This window comes from Hyaena hyaena, unplaced genomic scaffold, assembly GCF_003009895.1.
Source record: "Hyaena hyaena isolate Hyena2069 unplaced genomic scaffold, ASM300989v1 scaffold_25, whole genome shotgun sequence".
NCBI lineage: Eukaryota > Metazoa > Chordata > Mammalia > Carnivora > Hyaenidae > Hyaena > Hyaena hyaena.
In genome coordinates, this window is record NW_024080657.1 from 188,585 (window position 1) to 215,733 (window position 27,149).

Sequence of the window (27,149 nt, forward strand, 5' to 3'; positions counted from 1 at the left end):
TTGATCTCAGGATTGTGAGTTCGAATCCTATGTTGGGTAGAGATTATTTAAAAAAAGAAAAAGGAAAACAATCACCTACAGACCATTTTTCTACCAATCTTTTTTTTTTTGCACATGGTTTTTGTTTTTGTTTTAAAGCAGACTGTGCCCAATTTAGGGCTTGAACTCATGACTGGGAGATCAAGACTTATAATGCTCTACTGACTGAGTCAGCTAGGCTTCCCTAGGCACACATGAGTTTGTTTGTTTTTGTTTTTTATTTTTTTTAGAGAGAGATCGCAAGCATGGAAAAGGGCTAAAAAGAAAGAGAGAGAGAGGAGAGAGAATGAGAATTCCAAGCAGGCCTCACACTCAGTGCAGAGCCCAAGTGCCCCCGCCATGATTCTAGGATCATGATCTGAGCAAAAATCAGGGGTCAGATGTTCAACCAACTGAGCCACCCTGGTGCCCCAACACACTGAGTTTTACTGTGAGCTCAACATGGTGTAATTTACGATTCTGCCTTTTTGTGTAATGTATTGCAAACAAATTCTTCCTAAGATGTGGTGGCATTACACATCAGATAAGAGGGTCCACTTCTCTGATTTTTTTTCTACATTCAGTCCATTGCAAAGATTATGCTTCTGGTATGAGGCAGATGTTGCCCTTGGCAGTGCTCTTGTGTTGCTTGGGCAGTGTAGGCTTTTGAGACCCAAAGTTTAGTGGGAGAAGTTGTAGTTTGAGATAGCTTGCTGTACCGAGGTGGCCTGCTTAAGTGCCCCAAAAAAGAGCTCAAAGGGGCTACATCTTGTCTCCATCAGAACCACCGTTGGCTCCTAAAGATAAATTTTATTCACCTAGAAAATGACCACCAATCCCAGTACCCAAAGGTTTGATAAAGAGTTACTTAAGAATATAAGTTGTGAGAATGAACTCAAGAACAGGCAGAAAATATAAATAGATTAAAGAAAGTACAAATAGATCTTTCTTGTCTAGCCTTTCAGAAAGGGCCAGGAGGCAGTGTCTTAGTTTTTGTTTACTTCTTATGTAGTACTTAAAATTCATAGCAGTTGCAGATTGCAGTTGTTTCATTAATCTTTTTTTTTTTTTTACATAACACTACTTTTTAAAAAAGTGTATTAAAAGTGTATTGGAGATCGAGCAAGGGAGAGAGAGAGAGAGAGAGAGAGAGAGAGAAAAGGAACGTGAGTTGGGGGTGGGGGGAGGGCAGAGAGAGAAGTAGAGAAACACAGTCCCAAGCAGGCTCTGCACTGACAATATGGAGTCTGACTTGGGACTCGAACTTCCGAGCATTGAATCAACTGTGTCACCTAGGTGCCTCTATTTATTTGTTGAGTGGCTATATTTTTGTCTTCTCCCAGTGGACTAGAGGCTTCATGGGGACAGGAACTGTCTCTTTTGGTCTTGACTGTTTTTCTAAATAGTTTTTGAGCAGATACTTGTTCTATGCATTAGCAAATGATTGAATTTAACATGGAGAGCAATTGTTTTTTTTTGGAGTTCTGAGAGGTGCCCCTTATAGGTGAGTCCTTGGTAAGCAGTGTTGAGTGAGAGTCTCCTTGCAGCCCTGGAACTACAGGATGCTGCATGATAGAGCAGGAGGAACCGGTGGAGGGCACACCTGTGTTAGGATGAGAGCAGGCATGAAAGAAGGCACTGGCAGGGTTTCCTGGAGCTTTGTGTTTTGAATAATACCTGTTTGTCTTTTATGTGTAGTGAGTGATGCTACACTCTGGGCAGACTTTGCCTAAGTTTCATAAATATTTAATTGGCTTTTTCAGGAGAATAAAGGCAGCCCCGCTGATGACTGAAAATGACAAAGCATCCACCTAACAGACGAGGAATCAGCTTTGAAGTGGGAGCCCAGTTGGAAGCCCGGGACCGATTAAAAAACTGGTACTTTTATATTTTTCTGTTAATTAAATTCCTTCAGTAAAGGATTTTTGCTAGAACTGATAAAGAGGGCTTTTCTGAAGTGTTCTATAGTTTTTTTCTGCTCCCCGACTCTTGGAAGGTGGAAGGAGACTGAAGCCTAGAGCCATGGGAATGTCTTTTGTCTTTGGTGCTGGAATCCATCTGTCACGGAGAGCATCCAGTGACTACTTGTTAATACTTGTTTCCCCTTTCTGCCTGTTTGTGTGAGGAGTTATGGGGAAAAGAAGCATAGATGGCTATAAGGAAGGGAAGAGTGAATAGTGGCAGCACTCTTGCTCTTGGCTACTTGTCTGGAAGAAGAGAGGAGGGAAAAAAAAATCAGGGATGGAAGAATGAAGGAGAGGAATTAGATTGGAATAACTTGTGTGTTGTGAACACCCCCATCCTGTTTTCTGAATATGTGGTACGGTTGAAATTTAGTCATCACTCTGAAGTGATTAAATTTAGAGCTGAGGGGTTATAGTCCTGACTTGTCATTGATTTGTGACCTCTGGCTGGCTTATAGACTGGCTTATAGACTGACTTAGCTACTTTGAGCATCAGCTTTATCTATAAATGTGTGGGTGCTAGTAATATCAACCTCCAGGTTTTTCTGAGTATCAAATAGTAGAATGTGTGGGGAAAGGCCTTCCTTATCAACTGTAAAATGATGGTTGTTGTTGAGGACAGCCTAGAATTTGGTCATTTGTTAATGTAATGCTTAAGGTAAAGGTGGGGGTTTCAGAACTCAAACCTTTCTTCGTTTTTTTTTCCCCCTCAGTTTATTTATTTATAATCTATACCCAAAATGGTACTCAAGCTCAATTATGACTCGAGATCAAGAGTCACATGTTCTACCAGCTGAGCCAGCCACATGCTCCCCTTTCTGAGTTTTCATGAAAATAGGCTGACCAGTTCCTGGGGTGTAGGTAGAGAAGACAGAGGAAAAAGAAGCAAGGAGTGTCTGGAGCCTTTTGGGGCTGGAAGAATTGATATATGAATTACAGACACTTTCAACACCTAGTTGTTTTAGGCTATTTGTATCATCTATAATTATTTCCCTTTTTGGTTTCTCTTCGCACTTTTTAAGGCAGCTTAATCAAGGGAGGGAATTCTTTTTAAATGTGGAAAAAAAATACAGAAAAAGTAAAAAAGTACAGCTAGCCATAATCTGTGTACTTATCACTCAGAATATATATTAATAAAATACATGAGTATATATATTTTAATAATAAAATGTATTAACAAATTAATATCACTCAGAATGTTAAAAAAAAGACATAAAGCATTTCTTACATAATGGAAGTACCTTTTATACCTTTACCAGTTCAATTCTCCTTCTGTATTCCATGGAGGCAACAGTGTCCCGAACTTAGTTGTAACTTTCTGCCCATGTTTTTAATTTTTACTATATATATGCATAAATAATAGAATTGTTTTAGGTATTAAAAATTAATGTAAGTGATATTATATTTGTCTCTTTAGTTTATGTTTTTGTGATTTACCTATACTGATACAGAAGATATTCATTCTCACTTCTGTATAGCGTCCTATTATATGAATGTGCCATATTTTGTTTATCCAGTGTCCAGTTGATAGACAGATTCCAATTTTTCACTTTATTTATTTAAAAAATTAAAAAAAAATTTTTTTAAATTTATTTCTAGGAGAGAGAGAGAGACAGCATGAGCAGGGGAGGGTCAGAGAGAGAGAGAGGGAGTCACAGACTCTGAAACAGGCTCCAGGCTCTGAGCTGGCAGCACAGAGCCTGACGCGGGGCTTGAACCCACGAACCGTGAGATCATGACCTAAGCGAAAGTCGGACGCTTAACCGACTAAGCCACCCAGGCGCCCCATTTTTCACTTTATTTATAATAAATAAAAAAACCACAGTGCTACTGTGAACATCTCTGTAAATGCCTCTTTCTGTCAGTTTGCAAGAATATTTATTGGGCAGTGGCTTTCAAACTTTTCTTACAGAAATTTATAGTAAGAGATATATTTTAAATCCAGTATAGTACCCATCCATATACACATATAATTTCAGTGAAGCAAAATTTTTTAGTAACCGTTCTTAACCTTAGTACATGTGTTATACTCTGATGTTTTTCTTCCATGTTGTGTGTGTGTTTCCTGACCATATGTACAAATGCTGATCTAGAATCATTTTATTTTATTTTATTTTATTTTATTTTATTTTATTTTATTTATTTTATTTTATTTTATTTTATTTTTTTATATTTTTATTTATTTCTAGGAGAGAGAGAGAGAGAGACAGCGTGAACAGGGGAGGGTCAGAGAGAGAGGGAGTCACAGACTCTGAAATAGGCTCTAGGCTCTGAATATTTTATTTTATTTTTTAATATTTCTATTTATTTCTAGGAGAGAGAGAGAGAGAGAGAGACAGCGTGAGCCTGGGAGGGTCAGAGAGAGGGAGATACAGACTCTGAAACAGGCTCCAGGCTCTGAGCTGGCAGTCAGCACAGAGCCCGACACGGGGCTCGAACCCACGAACCGTGAGATCATGACCTAAGCGAAAGTCGGACGCTTAACCGACTAAGCCACCCAGGCGCCCCTAGAATCATTATTTTATAATTGAATAGGTCATGAACTGCTCTTTGATAAGCCCTACTCCAGTGAATTTGTCGAGTAATATGAACTTGCCAAGTTTATCTCCAAAATGCTTCTACTAAATTATACTCCCACCAGTAGTACATAAAATATCTTGTTTTTCTACATCCTTATCAATTCTTGCCTTTGACAGACTTTCTGGTTTGCCAATCTGTTGGTTATGAAACTTTGTTTTATTCTATGTCGCCTGTACTTCTAGTGAGGTTGAGCATTTTCTAATATCTGTGTTTTGTGAATTGCTCTGGACTATTTTTCTGTTTGATTGTCTATTCTTAGTGATTTATCAGCATTTTACTACTATGTAATGGATTCCAATTCTCAGCTAGTTTGTATTGCAGAAATCTAGTCTGTAGCTTGTCTTTTCACCTTACTTCTGATATCTTTCATGGGACATAATATTCTCTGAAATTCTTCTGAAAGTTTTAAAGGTTTGCTTTTTATACTTTGATCTTTACCTAGAATTAATTTTATATATGGGATGAACTTGATCTAATATTTGTTTGTATTCACCATATAAATAATCAGTTGCCCTACCATCTTTTATAGGATCTTTTATAGGATAGTCTGTCCTTTCCCTACTGATCTGTAATACTACTTCTATAGTCCCGTAACATGAGTCTCTTCTAAGCTCTTTATTTTATTAATTTATGTTTACTCTGGTGCTAATAGCAACATGCCATCCAATATATATTGCTTTAAAATAAATCTTTTCTTGGGGCGCCTGGGTGGCTCAGTTGGTTGAGCTTCTGACTTTGGCTCAGGTCATGACCTCATGGTTTGTGAGTTTGGGCCCTGTGTTGGACTCTGTGCTGACAGCCCAGAGCCTGGAGCCTGCTTTGGGTTCTGTGTCTCATTCTCTCTCTGCCCCTCCCCCACTGTATTCAGTCTCTCAAAAATAAATAACTGTAAAAAATTTTTTTAATAAATCTTTTCTTTTAATTTGTTGAGAGAGAGAGAGAGAGAGAGAGAGCGCACACGCGCACATTTGGGGAAGGGGCAGAGAGAGAGAGAGAGAGAGGGAAAGAGAAAGTTCCAAGCAGGCTCCGCCCTGTCAGTGTGGAGCCCAAAGTAGGGCTTGAACCTGTGAACTGTGAGATCGTGTCCTGAGCAAAAATCAAGAGTTGGATGCTCAATGGAGTGAGCCACCCAGGTACCCCTAAAATAAGTCTTGATATCTGTTTAGACAGGTTTTGCCTTTTTGTGCTTTATTTTATTTGTTGTATTCTTAGATCTTCACTCTTATTTTTTAAACGATTGAAGTTTAATTGACAGTGTTACATTAGTTTCAAGTGTGGACATTTACTCTTAATGTGAATAGTTACATTTGTCGAGTTTCCTAAAAAAAAGCACTTGTAGTTTCAAAATAAATTGTATTGAATTTATAATTAATTTGAGGGAATTAACATATTTATGATAGAATTTTCACTTATGAAAATATTTTTATTCTTGTATTTATTCATATTTTCTTTTATGAACTGGTTTTATAACCTCCATAAAGCTTTTGCATATTATCTGTTAGACTTACTCTTAAGTACCTTCTAGTTTTTGTTGGTTCTTTGAATGGATCTTTTTATATTACATCTTCTCCTTGGTTATTGGTGGTGTGTAGCAATGTTGTTGAATTTTATTGTTGTTGATCAAATTCATTGTGTGGACTTTACTGAGATCATAGCTCAAAAACAATTGCTAAAGACTATGACATTTATGAGATTCTTGTAAATTTGAACATTGATTAATGATATTAAGGGATCATTGTTAATTTTTGTAGGTCTGGAAATGATACAGCTATGTTTTTAAAAAGTCCTCATTTTTTAGAGATTATATACTAACATATTTGTGAATAAAATGATGTGTTGTCTGGGACTTGCTGCAAAGGAATATGAAGTGAGGAAAAGATGGAGGATAGGAGAAGCAAAAGTGGCAGTGAGTGATGGGTATGTGAGGGTTTACTGCTGTTGAGTTTTATGTGCTGATCTTGTATCTAGAAACCTTGCTGCATTTTCATAATTGTCCTATTAGTTCTTTTAAATTCTATTATTATTTTTAAAAAAATATTTATTTTGAGAGAGAGAGAATACCAAGCAGGTTCTGCAGTCAGTGCTGAGTCTGACATGGGGCTTGATCTCAGGAACCATGAGATCATGACCTGAGCTGAAATCAAGAATCAGATGCTTAACCAACTTGGCCACCAAGGCGCCCTTTGACCATATGCATTTTGTCTCTTCAGTCTATTAGTATGGTGTATGACATTAGTAGAGTTTCTAAGCTTGAACAATTCTTTTTTCTTTCCTTCCAAAATTTTATTTAAATTCAAGATAGTTAACATATAGTGTAGTATTGGTTTTAGGAGTAGAATTTAGTGATTCATCACTTACATATAACACCCAGTGCTCATTACAAGTGTCCTCCTTAATGTTCATCCCACTTAGCCCATTCCCCCACCCACCTCCCCTCCAGCAATCCTCAGTTTGTTTTCTATAATTGAGAGTCTGTTAGGTTTATCTTCTCCGTTTTTACCTTACTTTATTTTTCCTTACTTTCCCCTATGTTCACCCATTTTATTTCTTAAATTCCCACATATGAGTGAAATCATATATTTATCTTTCTCTGATTTATTTTGCTTAGTATAATATACTCTAGTTCCATCCATGTTGTTGCAAATGGCAAAACTTCATTCTTTTTGATGGCTGAGTAATATGCCACTAGATACATACGTGTTTATGTATACTTAATATATTAATGTATAGTTATGTACATATATATTTGTGTATAATATATGTCATCTTCAATATCCATTCATCAGTTGATGGGCATTTGGGTTCTTTCCATAATTTGGCTATTGTTGACTAGTGTAATGTTGAACAATTCTTGCTTGCATTCCTGGATAAATCCTATTAGGTGATTTATATAATAAATTATGGATTCACTTTGCTAATATTTTCTTTGAGATTTTCATATCCATGTTCACTAGTACTTTTGGTTTTGATCTTTTCTTACCCTATCCTTGTCTAGTTTTAGTGTCTTATTATAGAAATCTTAGAAAATGAGATAGTTTTTTCTTTATTTCCTCTGGAAGAGTCTCTTGAAGCTCTGCTAAATCGAATACCCTTGTTTGTAAAAATAAAAAACAATTTTTTTTGGAGAGAGAAAGAGTGGGCAAGTCTGTAGGGGAGGGGCAGAGGGAGAGAGAGAGAATCTTAAGTGGGTTCCATGGTCAGCATGCAGCTTGATCTCATGACCTTGAGATTATGACCTGAGCCAAAATCAAGAGTCACATACTTAACCAACTGAGCCTTACATGTGCCCTTGAAAGTTTTAGACTCCCAAATCAAATACTTTCATAGTTATTATTTTGCTATGTTCTTTCTTGAGTCAGTTATCTTGATTTTATTTATGCTTATGTCATATTTTTCAAGTATGTTAGCAATAGAACACTATTTATATAATAGTAAGTAACATAGGAAAAAGTTACCTGTAAATCTATCCATGTAGCTACTTAGTCTTTTCTGTAATGGCTTATATATAAAATAGATAAGACCATGGTGTGCCTGGCTGGCTTAGTTGGTAGAACATATGACTCTTGATCTCATGGTCATGAATTTGGGTCCCATGTTGAGTATAATGATTACTTAAAAAAATTTCTGTTAAAATAGGCATGATCAGTGTGTACATAAGACTTCTGTACTTTTACGGTTTTAGTCATCATGCTAGCATAATATAATGGATACTTGTTCTCTTCAGTGGGTAAACAATATTTCAGATTGTTATTCTACCTTTGTAGAACTTTTTGCTTCCAGTTTTTTTCACAGTTCCACAGAAAGTGTTATTGCCTTTAGAACAAAATAAGATACTTTCAGAACTTTTGTTAATGAAGAAAAACTTAGAAGTTAAAAAGTTTTCTAAAATATTATTTGGCGGCTGATGAAGTAGGCACTTGAGCTTAGAAAACTTACCACCTGCAACTGTGTGTGTGTGGAGCCTGAGCTGTCTGATTAGATACAGCTAACAGTTTATAATTGGGGTGGGGGTGCCGGCACCTGGGTGGCTCAGTCGGTTGAGCGTCTGACTTTGGCTCAGGTCATGATCTCACAGTTCATGGGTTTGAGCCCTGCGTCTGGCTCTGTGCTGACAGCTCAGAGCCTGGAGCCTGTCTTTGGATTCCGCGTCTCCCTCTTTCTCTGACCATCTCCTGCTCACGCTATGTCTCTCTCTCTCTGTCTCTCTCAAAAATAAATAAAACATTAAAAAAATTAAAAAAAAAAGAGAAGTGGGGCTCCCACTTGTGGCCAGAGTACCGACCATCAAGTGTGACCTCCTTGGCCTTGACGCCAGCAGTGCTCTTTCTCCAGCACAGCTCTTTCTCCACTCACAGCTTTTCTTCACCACCCCCCTGCCTCATAGTCCTGTATAGGACCCTGTTGAGGTCTGTTTGTTAGGTGTTACTTATGGGGCAGGCAGGGAGCCAGGCCATTTTGGAGCAACAGAGGCCAGGGTCAGCTTCTGAGAGCCTGGCATTATCCAAGGGGAGCCAGAGGCCTCACTGCCAGTACTGCCACTTCAGACCCTCGTCTGGCTGTGGGGCCACCATGCCTGGTATAGAGCAGGTGGGGGGCTCCCAGCAACTACAGATGTCTGAGGCAGATGTCTGAGGCAGAAAAGCAAGGCTGCTAGCTCATGGCAGCCCCAACAATGATCCTCAAGGGCCGATCTTGGCCTCCAACACTGGTGGAGGAGAAAAGGGACCATCCATTGCCCCATAGGAGAGAGGCCTCCAATTTTTTTTTTTTTTTTTTTTTTTTTACTTATTTACTCACTTATGTGCTAATTTAGCAAACTATGTTAGGCGGTGAATAGAATGCTGTCCTGCCTATTTTTGTTCTAGTTAGGGGAACAGGATCTTGTCGGGGGGATAAAGGGAACTTCTTGTGGCTAAAGTGGTCAGGTTTTAGAGTGGAATGTGAATGAGGCTAAGGGAAGGAATGTGCATAGGACCAGGAGAGGATGAGCTATGCTCTGCCTGGGGAGTTGGGAGAGGCTTCTCAGAAAAGGCAAAACAGGAGCCATAAATAAAGCTGTAGTTAACATTTGGGCAAAAGCAGAGTTTTTTCAGAGGGTTAGGGTATCAGTACCATAGGATCAGTTCTAAGGTTTGGATGGCTAGGCGCAGGTGACTATACTGAGAAATCCAGTTGTCCTTGAGTCACATTCAGATAAGTTTGCTACCTTGAATGCCTTTTGCAAACAAGTCTATCAAATCAACAGCCCAGCCTGTGAATTTAGAGTTGTAAGCATTTCTACAAATACTCTTAAGCCCTTATATGGTCTACTGACGAATGATTATAATCGAAGGTGAAGAGTTCTGGATTAGAGTCTCATATACTCTTTTATTTGGTAAAATTACTTTACCTCTCCTAGTCTCAGTTTCCATGTAGGCAAAATGGGGAATTATAATTGGATTATGTAGATCAGATAGGATTATTCCTGTGGAAGCATTCTGTACTCATTACCAGGAAAATACAGCTACTAGTCATGTCTACTGTAAACATAAAAACATTATGGCCAGCTTATAAGAAGTTTAGGACCAAAAGTCTATAAAGTTAACATTTATAGTCCTGCATTCACTTACTTCATGGATTATCTAGCTTAATTTTCCAATTAATAATACCATGAGATATGGGTGCTATTATGCCTCATTTTATAACATTTTTTTAAAATGTTTTTATTTATTTCTAGGAGAGAGAGAGAGAGACAGCGTGAGCAGGGGAGGGTCAGAGAGAGAGGGAGTCACAGACTGAAACAGGCTCCAGGCTCTGAGCTGGCAGTCAGCACAGAGCCCGACGCGGGGCTCGAACCCACGAACCGCGAGATCATGACCTAAGCGAAAGTCGGACGCTGAACTGACTAAGCCACCCAGGCGCCCCTTATTTGCCTCATTTTAAAAGTAAGACAGAGGAGACTCAGAGAGATGAAGTTATTTGCTTAAGGTCACACAGGGAAGGACTGGGATTTGAACCTCAATAGACTGAGTTCATAGCTTCTCTGAAATAACCCAAATTTTCCAGAGTGTTTAATACTTCTGACTCCTAAATTGTGTTTGTTTGCTTATTTATTTATTCTCCTGATGCCTAAATTAAAAAAAAATTCTGATAATGTTCATCTGAATTCCTAATGCAGATGACTGACATTTATTTGACTCGGAATGTTTTGAGAAATAATGGAGCAGGGGCGCTTGGGTAGCTCAGCTGGTTAAAATGTCTAACTCTTGATTTCTGCTCAGGTCATGATCTCATGGTTCCTGAGATTGAACCCGGAGTCTGGCTCAGTGCTGACTGTGCAGAGCCTACTTGGGATTCTCTCTACCCCCTGCCCCCGTACCTCCCCCACTCACATTGTATCTCTTTCTCTCAAAATAAATAAATAAACCTTAAAAAAAATTAAGGAGAATTTGTGGTTCTTGGCTGGCTGGCTTAGTTGGTAGAGCATGCAACTCTTCTTCATCTTGGGTTGTGAATTTGAACCCCATGTTGGGGGTAGAACTCTACATGTTGGGTGTAGAGATTACTTAAAAAGAAATAAAGAGGCAATGGCTTAAAAAAATAATGGGGGATTTGTTTTATTATCTGTATTTATCATTATCATTATTTGTTATCTTTATTAAACATTTTTTAGTATTTAATTTTTTCTTAATGTATTATTTCTTTTTTTAAAAGTTTTATTTATTTTTTAATGTTTTATTTATTTGAGAGAGAGAGAGAGAGAGAGACAGTGTGAGCAGGGGAGGGTCAGAGAGAGGGGGAGACAGAATCTGAAACAGGCTCCAGGCTCTGAGCTAGCTGTTAGCACAAGAGCCCGATGCAGGGCTTGAACCCACGAACCGTGAGATCATGACCGGAGCCGAAGTCAGACGCTTAACCGACTGAGGCACCCAGGCGCCCCTGTTTTATTTACTTCTGAGAGAGAGAGAGAGAAGGAGAGAGAGACAGTGTGAACAGGGAAGGATCAGAGAGAGAGAGAGGGAGATACAGAATCTGAAGCAGGCCCCAGGCTTTGAGCTGGCCGTTAGCACAGAGCCTGATGTGGGGCTTGAACCCATGAACTGTGAGATCATGACCTGAGCCGAAGTCGGTCGGTTAACCGACTGAGCCACCCAAGCGCCCCAGTATTTATTTATTTTTGAGGGGCAGACCATGAGTAGGGGAAGGAAGACAGAGAGGGAGATACAGAATCTGAAGCAGGCTCCAGGCTCTGAGCTGTTTGTTAGCAGAGCCTGACACGGGGCTTGAACTAATGAACTGTGGGACCATGACCTGAGTTGAAGTTGGATGCTCCACTGACTGAGTCACCCAGGCGCTCTGATTATTTATTATTTATTATCTTTAGAAGTGGTGTTTTCACTGTGATAAATGATTTGTTTATATTACAATAAGTAGTATATCTGCAGGATAGAGCCACATATTGAGTGTGTGTGCTTTTAGATAAGATGTGGTAATGGGGATTAGGGTCTAGCTCTTCATCACTACTTCCTTTTGATTTTTAACTTTTGAATTCTTAGATTTTTCTTAATTTTGAAGAGCTTAAAGTAAATGAGTGTCAGCTTTTTTTATTAGGAAAATTTTTAAGCATAATGAAAAATGGAAAGAACAGTGAGATAAGCACTGTACTTTCCACTTGTATTTACTAATTGTTAACATGTACCCAATTTGATTCATATGCTTTTTATAATATAATTAATCATAATTAGCAGTAATTCCATAGTATTTAGTTTCTAGACCATATTCAGGTTTTTCTGTTGTCCCAAGAATGTCATTTTTCTAGGTTTCTTATTTTATTTTATTTTATTTTATTTTTTAAATTTTTTTAATGTTTTTTTATTTATTTCTAGGAGAGAGAGAGAGAGACAGCGTGAGCAGGGCAGGGTCAGAGAGAGAGGGAGTCACAGACTGAAACAGGCTCCAGGCTCTGAGCTGGCAGTCAGCACAGAGCCCGACGCGGGGCTCGAACCCACGAACTGTGAGATCATGGAAGGTCGGACGCTTAACCGACTAAGCCACCCAGGCGCCCCTAGGTTTCTTTTTTTAATTTAGAAGAGAGCATGAGTGGGGGCAGAGGGTAGTGGGGGGGAGAGAGCGATTCCCAAGCAGGCTCTACTCTCAGTTCAGAGCCTGATGCAGGGCTCAATCCCACAACCCTGAAATCACGACCTGAGCTGAAACCAAGAGTTGGATGCTCAACTGACTGAGCCACCCAGATGCCAAGAATGTCATTTTTAAAAATCAAAGTTCACTAAATCAAGATTGACACTTTACATTTTTTTACACCTTTTTAAAAAAGTTTATTTTGAGAGAGAGGGAGAGAGAGCGAGAGAGAGAGAGAGAGAGGTGGGGAAAAGCAGAGAGAGAGAGAGAGCAAGGGAGAATCCCAAGCAGGATCTGAATTGTCAGTGCAGAGCCTGACGCAGGGCTTGATCTCACAAACTGTGAGATCATGACCTGAGTTGAAATCAAGAGTCAGACGTTTAAACGACTGAGCCATCCAGGTGCCCCATTTTTTTTTTTAAAGATTTTATTTTTAAGTAAAGATTTTATTTTTAAGTATTTTTAAGTACACCCAATGTGGGGCTCAAACTTAACAATCCTGAGATCAAGAGTTGCATGCTCTTCCAACTGAGCTAGCCAGGCGCCCCTACATTTTTGTTTTTATGTCTTTTTAGTTGCTTTTATTCCATAATAATCCTTCACCCCTTTCCTAATCTCTCCTCCATCGTAGCATTATTTATTTAGTTTTAAGAGTTCTGAACAGTTTTGTAGAATATTCCATATGTGGGGTTGGTCATATTGTTTTCTCATGGTGAATTCAGCTTGTTTCTTGTATTTTCTTATATTTCTTGTAAACTGGAAGTTAGATCTAGACAAAAGAGTAAACATTTTTTTGCAGGGTGTTTCAATGGTCATAATATGTGTCTCATCATTAAAAATCATTATTCTACCTCTGTCATTCCCTTTATGTTTTGTGTTTTATTAGTTGACATTCTCCTGCAAGATTAGAATTTTTCTTTTTCATTATTAAGGATCCCCAAGACTCAGATTATTTAGTGTGGTGTTGTAGTCTGTTATATTCATTATTCTCTTTGGTGCTAAAATTATCCCAGATTTAGCCAGTGGGAGGCCTTTTAAACTGGGTTCTTTGTGCTTTTGACACACTCCTATTAGTCTTTGAGTATTTTCTTATTTTATGGCACTGCTAGAAGCCCCAGATTTGTCTTGCACATGCCTGATCCAGACCCTGGACTCTGCCATTTCTCCAAGGAGGCCTAATTCCTTTTAGTTGGAAGTAGTATTTAGAAATTACGCTCTGGAGGGGCGCCTGGGTGGCTTAGTCGGTTGAGCGTCCGACTTTCGCTTAGGTCATGATCTCGCGGTTCGTGGGTTCGAGCCCCGTGTCGGGCTCTGTGCTGACTGCCAGCTCAGAGCCTGGAGCCTGTTTCAGTCTGTGACTCCCTCTCTCTCTGACGCTCCCCTGCTCACGCTGTCTCTCTCTCTCTCTCCTAGAAATAAATAAAACATTAAAAAAAAATAATAATAAAAAATAAATTAAAAAAAAAAAAAGAAATTACGCTCTGGACACTGGGTCTGTTTATTGCTGCTACAGTATTATTGCTTTTAGGCCTTTTCAGTGGATAGAGCTAAGAAATAAAATTAAAAAAAAATTGTGAGTTCATTTTGGTAGTTCCAGTTTACATTTAATATTTGGTAATTTATATTTTGATTTTTCTTTTTCTTTTTTTTTCTCTTACATTGAAAGTTTTTGTTTTTTTCTAAGGTTTTATCTTTTAAGTAATCTCTCTGCCCAATGTGGGGCTTGAACTCACAACCCTGAGATAAGGAGTCACATGCTCATAAGGAACATCTAAAGAATTCTCTTAAGCTCCACCTTTTTTTTTTAATAGTTTATTGTCAAGTTGGTTTCCATTTTTTTAAAAATTTTTTTAAATGTTTTTTTTATTTTTAATTTATTTCTAGAGAGAGAGACCGCGTGAGCAGGGGAGGGTCAGAGAGAGAGGGAGTCACAGACTCTGGAACGGGCTCCAGGCTCTGAGCTGGCAGTCAACACAGAGCCCGACGCGGGGCTCAAGCCCACGAATCGCGAGATCATGGCCTAAGCGAAAGTTGGACGCTTAACCGACTAAGCCACCCAGGCGCCCCAGTTTCAATTTATTTAAATAGTTTATTCCACCTTTGCCAGTCTATAATTACTTGATTCATTTTTATTTTTAAAAGTTTTTTAAAAATTTATTTTGAGAGAGACAGAGAGTATGAGTTGGGCAGGGGCAGAGAGAGAGGGAGAGAAGGAGAATCCCAAGCAGGCTCTGTACCATGGCCAGTTTGCAGAGCCCAACTTGGGGCTCGAACCCATGAAACTGAGAGATGATGACCTGAGCTGAAATCAGGAGCTGGATGCTCAACCAATTGAGCCACCCAGGCACCCTTCTTTAAGATTTGATTTTATTTAAAATTTTTTAAATGTTTGTTTATTTTGAGAGAGAGAGAAAACACAGGCACACATGTGAGTGGGTGAGGGGCATAGAGAAAGGAGAAAGAGAATCTCAAGCAAGTTCCTCACTGATAGCACAAAGCCCAATATGGGGCTCAATCTCACGAACCGGGGAGTTCGTGACCTGAGCCGAAATCAAGAATTGGACGCTTAACCAGTAGAGGTACCCAGGGGCTCAGAGAAATTATTTATTAAAAAAATGTTTGTTAGTGTTTATTTTTGAGAGACAGAGACAGAGGCAGAGACCGAGCTGAGTGGGCAAAGGGCAGAGAGGGAGACACAGAATTTGAAATAGGCTCTAAGCTCTGAGCTGTCAGCACAGAACCCCGCGCGAGTCTCAAACCCCAAGAACCGTGAGATCATGACCTGAGCCAAACAAAGTTGGACGCTTTACCGACTGAGCCACCCAGGTGCCCCCAATATTTTTTTTATGTTTATTATTTTTGAGAGAGAGAGAGAGCGCGCGCGCGCGCGCATGAATGGGGGAGGGGGAGGAAGAGAGAGGGAGACACAGAATCTGAAGCAGGCTCCAGGCTCCCACCTGTTAGCACAGAGCTAGATATGAGGCTCAAACCCACAGGCAGGGAGATCATGACCTGAGCCTATCAACATGACCTGAGCCAGTCAGGCACCCTGAGAAAGTTTTTAAAAATATTGTAGCATTAGATAGCAGTTATGTGAAGGACTGACTGTGCCAGGCTCTCCATATGGAGCTTCTCCATTAAATCTCAGGAAGCCATGTTTTTTATTGTTTCAATTTTATAAATGAAGGAAGAAACCAAGGCTCACAGAGGTAAAAGTCCTTTGTTCCATGGGGTGCCTGGGTGGCTCAGTCATTTAAGCATCCCACTTCGGCTCAGGTCATGATGTCACGGTTCGTGGGTTCGAGCCCTGTGTTGGGCTCTGTGCTAACAGCTAGCTCAGAGCCTGGAGCCTGCTTCAGATTATATGTCTTCTGCTTTCTCTGACCCTCCCTTGCTCACGTGTGCGCGCTCTCTCCCTTTCTCTCTCTCTCAGAAATAAATAAAACATTAAAAAACAAACAAACAAACAAACCAAAAAAACCCCTCCTTTGTTCCTAATTTCACAGCTGGAGCTGGAGCTAGGATTGATCCCCTGTTGGTCTGACTCCAAAGGCTGGCTATGCCTCCCAGGTGATTCCTTTCCCTAGTGATATTTTTCTGAGTGCTCTTCCATATTTCCTGGATTTGCTGCTAGGTTGCCAAAAAACAAAAAAAAAAAGACATTAAAAGGGTTAAAATAGTTTTCAAAACTCCTGTAACAGTAGATATATACGGAGATACAAATGTGATCCAGGGTGGGTGAGTGGGTCTTTCTGGAGTAATGCTGATATGTTTTTTTAATTTAAAAAACATTTTTAAAAAATGTTTTATTTATTTCTGAGAGAGAGAGAGAGAGACAGACGAAGCGTGAGCAGGGGAGGGTCAGAGAGAGAGACACACACACACAGAATCAGAAGCAGGCTCCAGGTTCTGAGCTAGCTGTCAGCACAGAGCCTGACACGGGGCTTGAACCCATGAACCGTGAGATCATGCATGACCTGAGCCGAAGTCGGACGCTTAACTGACTGAGACACACAGGCGCCTTAATGTGTGATATTTTTAACAGGTGTGTATTTTTGATTTATTTTGTCTGAAATGCTTATACAGAAGCCTAATTTCTGTCTTGTCTACTACACATATTATACTTCAGTTAAACAAACAGTAGCGATGGCAGCTAACATTTATCAGAGATCTAATTTGTGTCAGGTATGGTGCTAATTGCCTTAATTGCTTAAGCAAGCCCATTTAGAATTGAAACTCAGAAGTAAAATGACTTGCCTAAGATCACAGATTAATCACCAATGAGTCTGAGATTTAGCTCGTTTTTTAAAAAAATGTTTATTTATTGGGGTGCCTGGGTGGCACAGTTTAAGTGTCTGACTTTGGCTCAGGTCGGGATCTCATGGTCTGTGGGTTTGAGTCCCACATCCAGTTCTGTGCTGACAGCTCAGACAGAGCCTGGAACCTGCTTCGGATTCTGTCTCTGTTTCTGCCCATCCCCCGCTTGTGCTTTCTCTGTCTCTCTCTCAAAAATAAATAAATATTTAATTTATTTAATAAAATATTTTAAAAAATTTTAGGGGCGCCTGGGTGGCTCAGTCGGTTAAGTGTCCGACTTCAGCTTGGGTCATGATCTCACGGTTCGTGGGTTTGAGTCCCGCGTTGGGCTCTGTGCTGACAGCTCAGAGCCTGGAGCCTGTTTCTGATTCTGTGTCTCCTTCTCTCTGACCCTCCCCTGTTCATGCTGTCTCTCTCTCTCTCAGAAATAAATAAAACATAAAAAAATGAAAAACAAATAAAAAATTTTAATAATTTTTTAATAAATAAAAAACATTTTAAAAATGTTTATTTATTTTGAAAGAGAGAGAGGGGTGGAGGGGCAGAGAGAGGGAGAGAAAGGGAATCCCAAGCAGGCTCCACACTGTCAGCACAGAGCCTGATGCAGGGCTTGATCCCACGAGCCATGAGATTATGACCTGAGCCTAAATCATGAGTTGGCTTAACTGAGCCACCCAAGTGCTCCTGTCTTGGTTGTGTTAGACAGCTGTTTTATGTATCTTACCAGAATTCATTTGTAAATCATCCAAACCAGTTTTTCTTAAATTCTAGGGTCCTAAAGAAATCATAGGATTAGGATTTTTATTATTTAGAGAGGGGTATTTGTAAAATATAGAAATAGATTTTCTATGGAGGTTGTTAGTTCTTAAAACAGTTTATCTCACCATACAGGCTGTGGAGTACTGATAAGAATTCATCTTCTAATTTTGGACCCACTACTTTGGGACACACTTTCCAGATACCGTTTCCTACTCTGTGGATGGCATAATCCTGCCTGCCTTCTTTACTTTCAGGGTTGTGCAGATGAACTGATTTAAGAAGTGAGAGGCTTCAGTTTCCTAGCAGTGATGTGTGGTGGATAGAACAGAAAGTGCTAGCTCTGCCGCCCTCCGCCTTTTCCCCGTCAGCTGTCAGGAGCACACCATCTGCCTTGAACAGTAGGCCTGGCCTTCTCTGTTCTGCCCAGAACATGGTGAAAAACTCCTTCTGTCTGTTGCTTTCCTGACTTTTTGGCACATTTCCACTGCTTTGTTTCCATTTAAGTTGATCATGGTCTCTTTCCATTTTTTGTACAAAGGATTTTAAAATCTGAGTTTCATCATGTCCTTAGCTCTCTTCTCACTTTTTTTTCCCCCATTAGAATTATTTGCACGGGGGTGCTTGGATGGCTCACCTGGTGAAGCTTCTGACCGTTGATTTTGGCTCAGGTCATGATCTCACGGTTTGTGGGCTCAAGCCCCATATCAGCAGAGATCCTGTTTGGGATTTTCTGTCTTCCTCTGTCTCTGCCCCTCCCCTGCTCTCTCTCTCTCTCAAAATAAATAAATAAAAGGATTATATTAGAATTATTTGCACTAACTGGTGGCTCAGTTGGTTGAGTGTCCAACTGCGGCTCAGGTCATGATCTCGCGGTTTGTGGGTTCGAGCCCGGCATCAGGCTGTCTGCTCTGTCAGCACAGAGCCTGCTTCAGATCCTCTGTCTCCTCTCTCTCTCTGCCCCTCCCCTGCTCATGCTCTCTCTCTCTCCCTTTCTCAAAAATAAACATTAAAAAAATAAAATAAAAAATAAAATAATCTTAAAAGAATTATTTGCACTGATCAAGTCTGAGTTCCTGGTTCTTACCTCTTCACTTCTTCACCCATCCTTTGTTTGTTTGTTGATTGGTTGGTACCATCCTTTTTTTTAATGTAAATTTTGAGAGAGAGAGGTGCATGTGGGGGAGAGGCAGAGAGAGAGAGGAGAGAGAGAATCCCAAGCAGGCTCCACACTGTCAGCAGAGAGCCCCGTGCGGAGCTTGAACTTTGGAACCATGAGATCATGACTTGAGCTGATAGAATCAGATGCTTAACTGATTGAGCCACCCAAGCGTCCCATGGTAATTCTATTTTTAACTTTTTGAGGAACTTCCATACTGTTTTCCAGAGTGGCTGCACCAGTTTGCATTCCCACCAACAGTGCAAGAGGGTTCCCCTTTCTCCACATCCTCCAACACCTGTTGTTTGTTGTGTTGTTAATTTTAGACAAGAGTTGTTTTAATGGAACTCTGAGGACAAAATCCTGATGGGCATGAGTTCAAGAAAAATGGGAGAGAGAGCTGGTGTGGTGCACAAGTGGAGGAATTGGCCATTTATAGGAGCAAATAGTTCATTTATTATAAGGGGAAGAGGGAGACTGGGTATACAGGTAGAAATGAAGGTTGACTTGTGGGATTGGTGATGGGAACATGTGTTTTTTCTATTTAAAATTGAGTTATTTATATACTGTACAGTTAGTATTATGAGGGTTGCCAAATTCATAGTCGTGCATGCACCACCACAATCAAAATGTAGAGTGCTTTTATCACACACAACATTCCCTTGTATGCCTTTGTACTTCTTCTGCACTTCCAGTGTTTGTACCCACTGATCCTGTCCTTGTCCATGTAGTTTTACTTTCTCCAGAATGTCATATAAATGGAATTGGACAATGTGTAGTCTTTTGAATTTGGCTTCTTACCACATTCAGTTATCATAATGCATTTGAAATTCATCCATGCTTTTGCATGATAATCGGTAGTTTATTTTATTGCTGAGTAGAATTCCATTATATGGATGTACCACAATTTATCCATTTACCTGTTCAAAGGTATGAATTGTTTCCAGTTTTTACTGAATATGAATACACATTTGCTTACAGATTTTGTGAGAACATAAGTTCTCATTGTCTTGGGCAAATACCAAGGAGTGTGATTGCTGGGTCATAGGTTAAAAGTATGTTCAACGTGTTGAAAAACTGCCAAACTGTTTTCCAATGTGGCTATTTCAGTTTGTATTTCTACCGGCAATGCAAGCGAGTCCTAGTTGCTCTGTCTTTCCCAGCACTTGGCCCGATTCTTTTGTTTCTCTCCTTTTTTATTGTTTTTCTAAATTGAGTTGTAATTTATATACCATAAATTTACTTTTTTAAAAAGTGGTTTGTAGCATATTCACAAAGTTGTACAATTGTCACCACTCTCTAATTTCAGAATATTTTTATCATCCTGAGAAGAAACCCTGTATATATTAGCAGTCATTCATTTTTCCCCTCAGTTTGCCCAGCGCTGGGCAACTACTAACATATTTTCTGTCTTTATAGATTTGTCTATCCTGGACATTTGCTTAGAAACAATCATACAGTGTTGTTCTTTGTGACTAGCTTCTTTCACTTAACATGATATTTTCTTTTTTAAAAATTAAAAAAAATTTTAATTTTTAAAAATTTACATGCAAGTTAGTTAGCATGTAGTGCAACAGTGATTTCAGGAGTAGATTCCTTAATGCCCCTTACCCATTTAGCCCATCCCCCTCCCACAACCCCTCCAATAACCCTCTGTTTGTTCTCCATATTTAGGAGTCTCTTATGTTTTTATCTCCCTCCCTGTTTTTATATTATTTTTGCTTTCTTTCCCTTATGTTCATGTGTTTTGTATTTTAAAGCCCTCATACGAGTGAAGTCATTTGTCTTTCTCTAATTTCGCTTAGCAATGATACCCTCTAGTTCCATCCAAAAAAAAAAATTTTTTTTTTAAAATTTATTTGTGTGAGAGAGAGAGAGCATGAGCAGGGGAGGGTGAGAGAGAGGGAGACACAGAATCTGAAACAGGCTCCAGGCTCTTGAGCTAGCTTTCAGCACAGAGCCTGACGTGGGGCTCGAACTCATGAACCTGAGATCATGACCTGAGCTGAAGTTGGACGCTCAACCAACTGAGCCACCCAGGCGTCCCCCGCAAAAAAATTTTTTTAAGGAGCCTCCACGTCCAACGTGGAGCTTGAACTCACTACCTGCAAGAAGTGCACACTCTACCAACTGAGCCAACCAGGCACCCTAAAGTTAACTATTTTGGATTACCTTCTTTCTTTTTTTTAAACTAGACTCCACATCCAAGATGGGGGCTTGAACTCATGACCTTGAGATCAAGAGTTGCATGCTCTACTGACTGAGCCAGCCAGGGGCCCATGTAACATGATATTTTCAAGAATTGTTTGTGGTGTAGCATATATCAACATTTTTTTAAAGTTTATTTTTATTAATTTGAGAGGGAGATAGAGAGCAGGCGGGGGAGGGGCAGTGAAAGAGGGAGACAGAATCCTAAGCTGGTTCTGAGGTGTTAGTGCAGAGCCTGATGAGGGGTTTGAACTTACGAATTGAGAGATCATGACCTAAGCTGAAATTGAGAGTTGGATGCTTAACCCATTGAGCTGCCCAGGAGCCCCAGTCAACATGCTTTTTGATGGGTGAGTAACAATATCCCATTATAGGGATATATTATATTTTGTTTATCCATTTATCAGTTGAGTATTATTTGTATTGTTTTCACATTTTGGCTATTAGGAAAATGCTGCTATGAATATTTGTGTATGAGTTTGTATGTGGACATATTTTCGTATTTCTTGTGTATCTACCTGAGAGAGAGAGAGACAGAGAGAGCATGAGTGAGCTAGGGGCAGAGAGAGGGAGAGAGAGAGAATCCTGAAGTGGGGCTTGATCTCACCCAAAGTAGGGCTCTGGCTCATCTGATGCCGGGCTTGAAGTCACAAACCATGAGATCAAGACCTGAGTCAAAGTCACCACCAAGTGCCCAACTCCTGAAGTAAAAAAACAAAACAAAACAAAACAAATTTTGATAGTAATTTTCATGGTTGTTTATAGTTGTAAGACATTGAATTAAGAAGAGTGCAAAGATGCTACTGTTTTTAAAACTGTTTTTAAAGATTTTAGTTTTTAAAGTAATCTTTCTGCCGAACATGGGGCTTAAACTCACAACTCTGAGATCAAGAATTGTACACTCCAGAAGTGCTTGGGTGGCTCAAGTTGGTTAAGTGTCCGACTCTTGATTTTGGCTCAGGTCGTAATCTCACAGTTTGTGCATTCAAGCCTTGCAATGGGCTCTGCACTGTTAGCACGGAGCCTGCTTGGGATTCTTTCTCTCTCCCTCTCATTCTGCCCCTCCCCTGTGTTCTCTCTGTCTCAAAATAAATAAATAAACATTAAAAAAAAAGAGTTGCACACTCCACTGACTGAGCCAGCCAGGTACTTCATTTAAAAATCTTTTTATTTTTATTTTTTAATTTTTTATTTATTAAAAAATTTTTTTAATGTTTTATTTCTGAGAGAGAGAGAGACAGCATGAGCAGGGGAGAGTCAGAGAGAGAGGGAGATACAGAATCCGAAACAGGCTCCAGGCTCTGAGCTGGGTGTCAGCACAGAGCCTGATGTGGGGCTCGAACCCACGAACCATGAGATCATGACCTGAGCCGAAGTCCGGCGCTTAACTGACTGAGCCACCCAGGCTCCCCAAAAAACTTTTTATTGAGGTATAATTTACAGTAGTGCACACAGATCTTAATGTAGCTTGATGAACTTTTATACATGGATACCACCACTCAGATCAAGATACAGACATGTTGGGCACCTTAGAAGACTTTTTTTCCCCACACTGAGTCATACTTCCTGCTCCACATCCAAGGAAATCACCCATTTGTGGTCTTGGTCTTGTATTTTAGATAAGACTTGTTAGCATGTTGAGTGCATTCTCTTAGCCCTAATCAGCTGCCTGGGTGGAGAACTGGAGAATCTGATTTACCTAGGGCTGGGGTTTATCCAGGCAGATCTGCTGGAGGGGGAGAGGGGCCAGGGAGTTGAAAGGAAGTGACATCAAAGGATAGGATTTCCAGGGTGGCAGTGAAGGTGAGATCAGGCAGAAGGAGTAATGTGTGCAGAAGTATTCAGGGCTCAAAAAATATGATGTGTTCTCAGAATCTGGCCAGGGAATACATCAAGAGTGCTCGAAGATTGGGCGAAAAAAGGGAAGATGTTAAGCAAGAGAGATAGACATAGATTTTTCTTAGGAACAAAAAAGTAGTGGTGTTTATTCAGTTACCAAATATTTACTGAGTGTCTCTGTTTCAGGCCCTTTGCCAATATTGATAGAGGGGGCATAGGTTACCTGGACGTACTGACTGTTCAGCTGTTCCTGGTGAGAAATGCTTCGGATGGAGAGGAGAGATGAATTCAGGACATTTCCAGAGTTAGAAGTGTCAGATGTTGATTATGGAAGTGGTAAAGGAGTAGGGAAAGAGTTAAAGCATCCAAAACAGTAGTTTTTCTGCAGCTTAATAGTCAGCCTTTTGTTTTTCACTAAATACAACGTCCATTTCCATCCTCTCCCCAGCAAAGGCTGGGGAGGACTTAGAACGTTACTTTTGTGCATAGAACTCTTTTGCTTCTGGTGTGGTGCAGTGAGCCAAGAATAAAGACATACTCTGATTCTTGAAGTTAATGAATGCTTTATATTTGCAGAAAGGGTGTTTATTTAATTATTTTTAAATGTTTGTTTATTTTTGAGAGAGAGCACACATGCACGGCAGTGGGGGAGGGGCAGAAAGAGAGAGGGACAGAACATCTGAAGTGGACTCTGTGCTGACAGTAGAGTGCCTGATGGGGGGCTTGAACTCCCAAACCACGAGATTATGACCTGACCTGAAGTCAGATGCCACCAAAGCACCTCAGAAAGCTGTTTATATATGTAGTAAGAATCTGGAAGCAGCCTGAATGCCCAACCCCTGTGGGAAAGTTTAGGCAAATTTTGGGCTAGCCATCAGGTAGATTATTAGATGGCCAAGAAAAAAGACATCTTTATGGACCTGTGTCACTGCAAGGATATTTACACATGAAGTCAAATTAAGAGAAGCAGCTCCTCACTGGGTTTAGTCAGAAGATCTGGATACTGATATTGGTTACACCTCTTCCAAGTCACTGTCTTTTTTCCTTTGTTTTTTCCCCCAAGTTTACTTATTTTGAGAGAGAGAGAGAAGGAGAGAGACCCCACGTGTGAGCAAGTATGTGGGGAGAGAGAGGGAGAGACAGAATTCCAAGCAGGCTCTGCACTGTCAGCACAGACCAACTTAGTGCTTGAACTCACAAACTGCAACATCATGACCTGAGTCGAGACCAACAGGTGGATCTTGGGGCACCTGGATGGCCTAGTCAGTTAAGCGTCTGACTTTGGCTCAGGTCATGATCTTGCAGTTCGTGAGTTCAAGCTCCATATTGGGCTCTGTGCTGAGAGCTCCAGCTCAGAGCCTGGCTCAGAGCCTGGAGCCTCCTTTGGATTCTGTGTCTCCCTCTTTCTCTCTGTCCCTTCCCTGCTCACAATCTGTCTCTCTTTCTCTCAAAAATAAACATTAAGAGTCGGATGCTTAACCAACTAAGTTACACAGGTGCCTGTCCTGGTCACTGTTTTGAGTCTTCATTTCCACATATGTAAAATGCATGCAGTGATAATGACAATTGTTTAAGTGCTCATGAAATTGTGATAAAGATCCAGTGAGGTACCTTATGTAATGGTAGTTATAACCCCCACAGTGACACACATCAGTTATTAATAGCCATGTGAGTGAATGCTGACCAGTTGGAGTGGGAAGTCAGAGGGAAATTTTTATCCTTTCTGGTCCTCTCCCCCACCCCCCTACCCTGTAATGTTTTTCAGTTTATATTTCTGGTGTGTGTAGGGGGACCAAACAGATTCCTGCCAAGCACTGTCTAGCTGCTCTAATTTAAGAATGTGCACAGTGTGTAGGGTTGGGCAGTTTAATTTTACTCGTAAGACTGAGCAGCAGGCCTTCTGGGATTTGAAGTCACTTACCATGGACAAACCAAATATTGTCTGCCTGTGTTAGATCTGGACTGTTCTCTGCCTTTCTGGACATGTTTCATTATTCTCTCTCATTTGCTATGAGCTTCACTCTCCCACAGTCCTCTCCTTTCCTAGGATAGGAAACCTAGCTCTAGGGTAGGTTGGCTTATCTGTTACCTTAGAGTGGTGTTTCTCAAACTCAGAAACATTAGGACTGGAGCCCTGACCTATATACTCTTTATGGATTCCACTTTTGGTAGCATTGGAGCAAAATGCTACTATGTTAGTTCTGATAAGGATGGTCTAGATTATGGAAAAGCACAGTAAAGCATTCTTCATGGAGACCTTGTGGACCACTAACTCTGTGTTCACCAGCACCCAGTGGTCCATGGCCTGGGAAACAGTCACTTAGGGCCCAGCTGCACGTTCTTACAATAACTATGGAATCCATAAGGTTCCTGTGCGGCTCTCTGCATAGAGTTACTATTTCCTTTTTCACCTTCAGTTTTCTGCACCACTTTATCCTTTTTTGTGCTTCCATTCCTCTGTAACTATGCTGATTTACTCATTGCATCCTGAAAGACTCGCTAGCCTCACTGCTCCTTGATTACCTGGAAAATGCCTCTTCATCATTCAGAATTGAAATCAAGTGTCTCCTCTTCATTAGTGTTGTCTTGACCTATTTCTTCCTTGGCCTCTTAATTTCCCCTTGGTCCTAGAACTGGTCTTTTGCTCCTCTGCACCGTGCTTGACCTTAAGTAGTCTTCTGTTGTTGCACTTAATTAAAATTACTTTGGTGTATAGACAGGTTTATTCCCCCTGAGGATATTGTAATGAGTACGAAACAGATACCTTTAGGGTTTTCTGTAGTCTTTTAGGGAATTAGACCATAAACATAAGCAAGTAAAGGAGAAACACATGAAATAATTATACATTTGGGTAAATGCTATGAAGGAATCAAGTGGGAAACTGACATAGACTGGAAGGAGATGGGAACTACTTGAGATATTGTAGTTAGGGGTTCTGATGCTGTAGGAATGTTAGGCTGTTGCCTGGCAAGAGTAGGCAGGGAGAAATGTTTCAAGTAAAAGGAACACACTGGGTATGGGAAGGTATGTGGTATGTCTGAGGGAATGTGTTTATGTTATAACATAGAGTCTGTCTTCCTCTGCCAGTGGCTGTGATTGCACATCTTCATAGATTTGACTCTGTATTTCCAAACCTTGGCACGCTTCCTGGCCCAGAGTAGGTATTCAGAAAACGTCTGTTGAATCGATGAATTTCTCTCCATCTTTTCTTTTTTTTTCTTTTTTGTCCATTCTCCTTGTCCTTTTATATTTGATTGGTTTAGCTGGTCTTCTGTGGCTTGGTTGGCTTAGTGTATAGTTATATTCTTGCTTAAAATAAGGTCACCACAGTAACCTAATTTACTATGAAGCTTATGTTATCTATCCTTTCCAAGTTGAATTTTAGAGAAGTATGACTTTTCAGTATTTTTGTGCCTTTGGTAGAGAGCTGTTTTGTAACTCAGTTTGTCATGGTGACCACAGCACTTGTACATATATCCTCTCCAGTTGGACAATTGTTGTGGTGGGATCTGTTTGTCTTTTTGACATTTGCAACATGGATATCATGGGTTTATTTTGATGATTCACCTTGGTTTGTGTATATATTCCTTTTTAAAAAAAAGTTTGTTTATTTTTGAGAGAGAGAGAGACAGAGAGAGAGCAGGGGAAGGAGACACAGAATCCGGCACAGACATGGGGCTCAAACCCATGGACTGCAAGATCAAGACCTGAGCTGAAGTTGGATGTCCAACCAACTGAGCCAGCCAGGTGCCCCTATGTATAAATTCCTATTGCTGTTTTGTGGCTCTAGGTGCTCATAATCAAATCTTTTTTAAAAAGTATATTCGGGGGCACCTGGCTGACTCAGTTGGTGGAACATGTGACTTTTGATCTTGGGGCTGTGAGTTTGAGCCCTGTGTTGAGTGTAGAGATTGCTTAAAAATAAACTCTAACAAAAAGCACATTTGATGAATATTTATTGAATATATAGACATTGGGTGTAGAGATTACATAAAAATAAAAAATCCTTACAAAAAAAGGTAAAGAACAAAAGAAGGGTCCACTCAAGTGCTTTAGAAGAGGGGTAGGGAGAGCATGTAGAAACTCAGTCTCTAGCCCAGGGATGCCATAGGAAATACTGTCTTTCTTCTGTCTGGTTCTGGTTATGGGGTATAGGTAGGCCAGATAGTTCTAGGCCTATTACTTCTTTA

General features: G+C 40.2%; 1 protein-coding gene and 1 non-coding gene across 2 annotated transcripts in view; one reads left to right on the top strand and one right to left on the bottom strand.

Moving 5' to 3' along the window:
• Positions 1–27,149, top strand: part of PHF20 (PHD finger protein 20) — a 142,705-nt gene that overhangs the window by 23,476 nt on the left and 92,080 nt on the right. Inside the window, exon 2 of the mRNA XM_039227141.1 lies at positions 1,782–1,896. Coding sequence (XP_039083072.1) covers positions 1,814–1,896 — 83 coding nt within the window. The 5' untranslated portion in view covers positions 1,782–1,813. The remainder of the gene's footprint in view (positions 1–1,781; positions 1,897–27,149) is intronic.
• LOC120228651 lies at positions 9,185–9,315 on the bottom strand. The gene has a single exon (XR_005527547.1).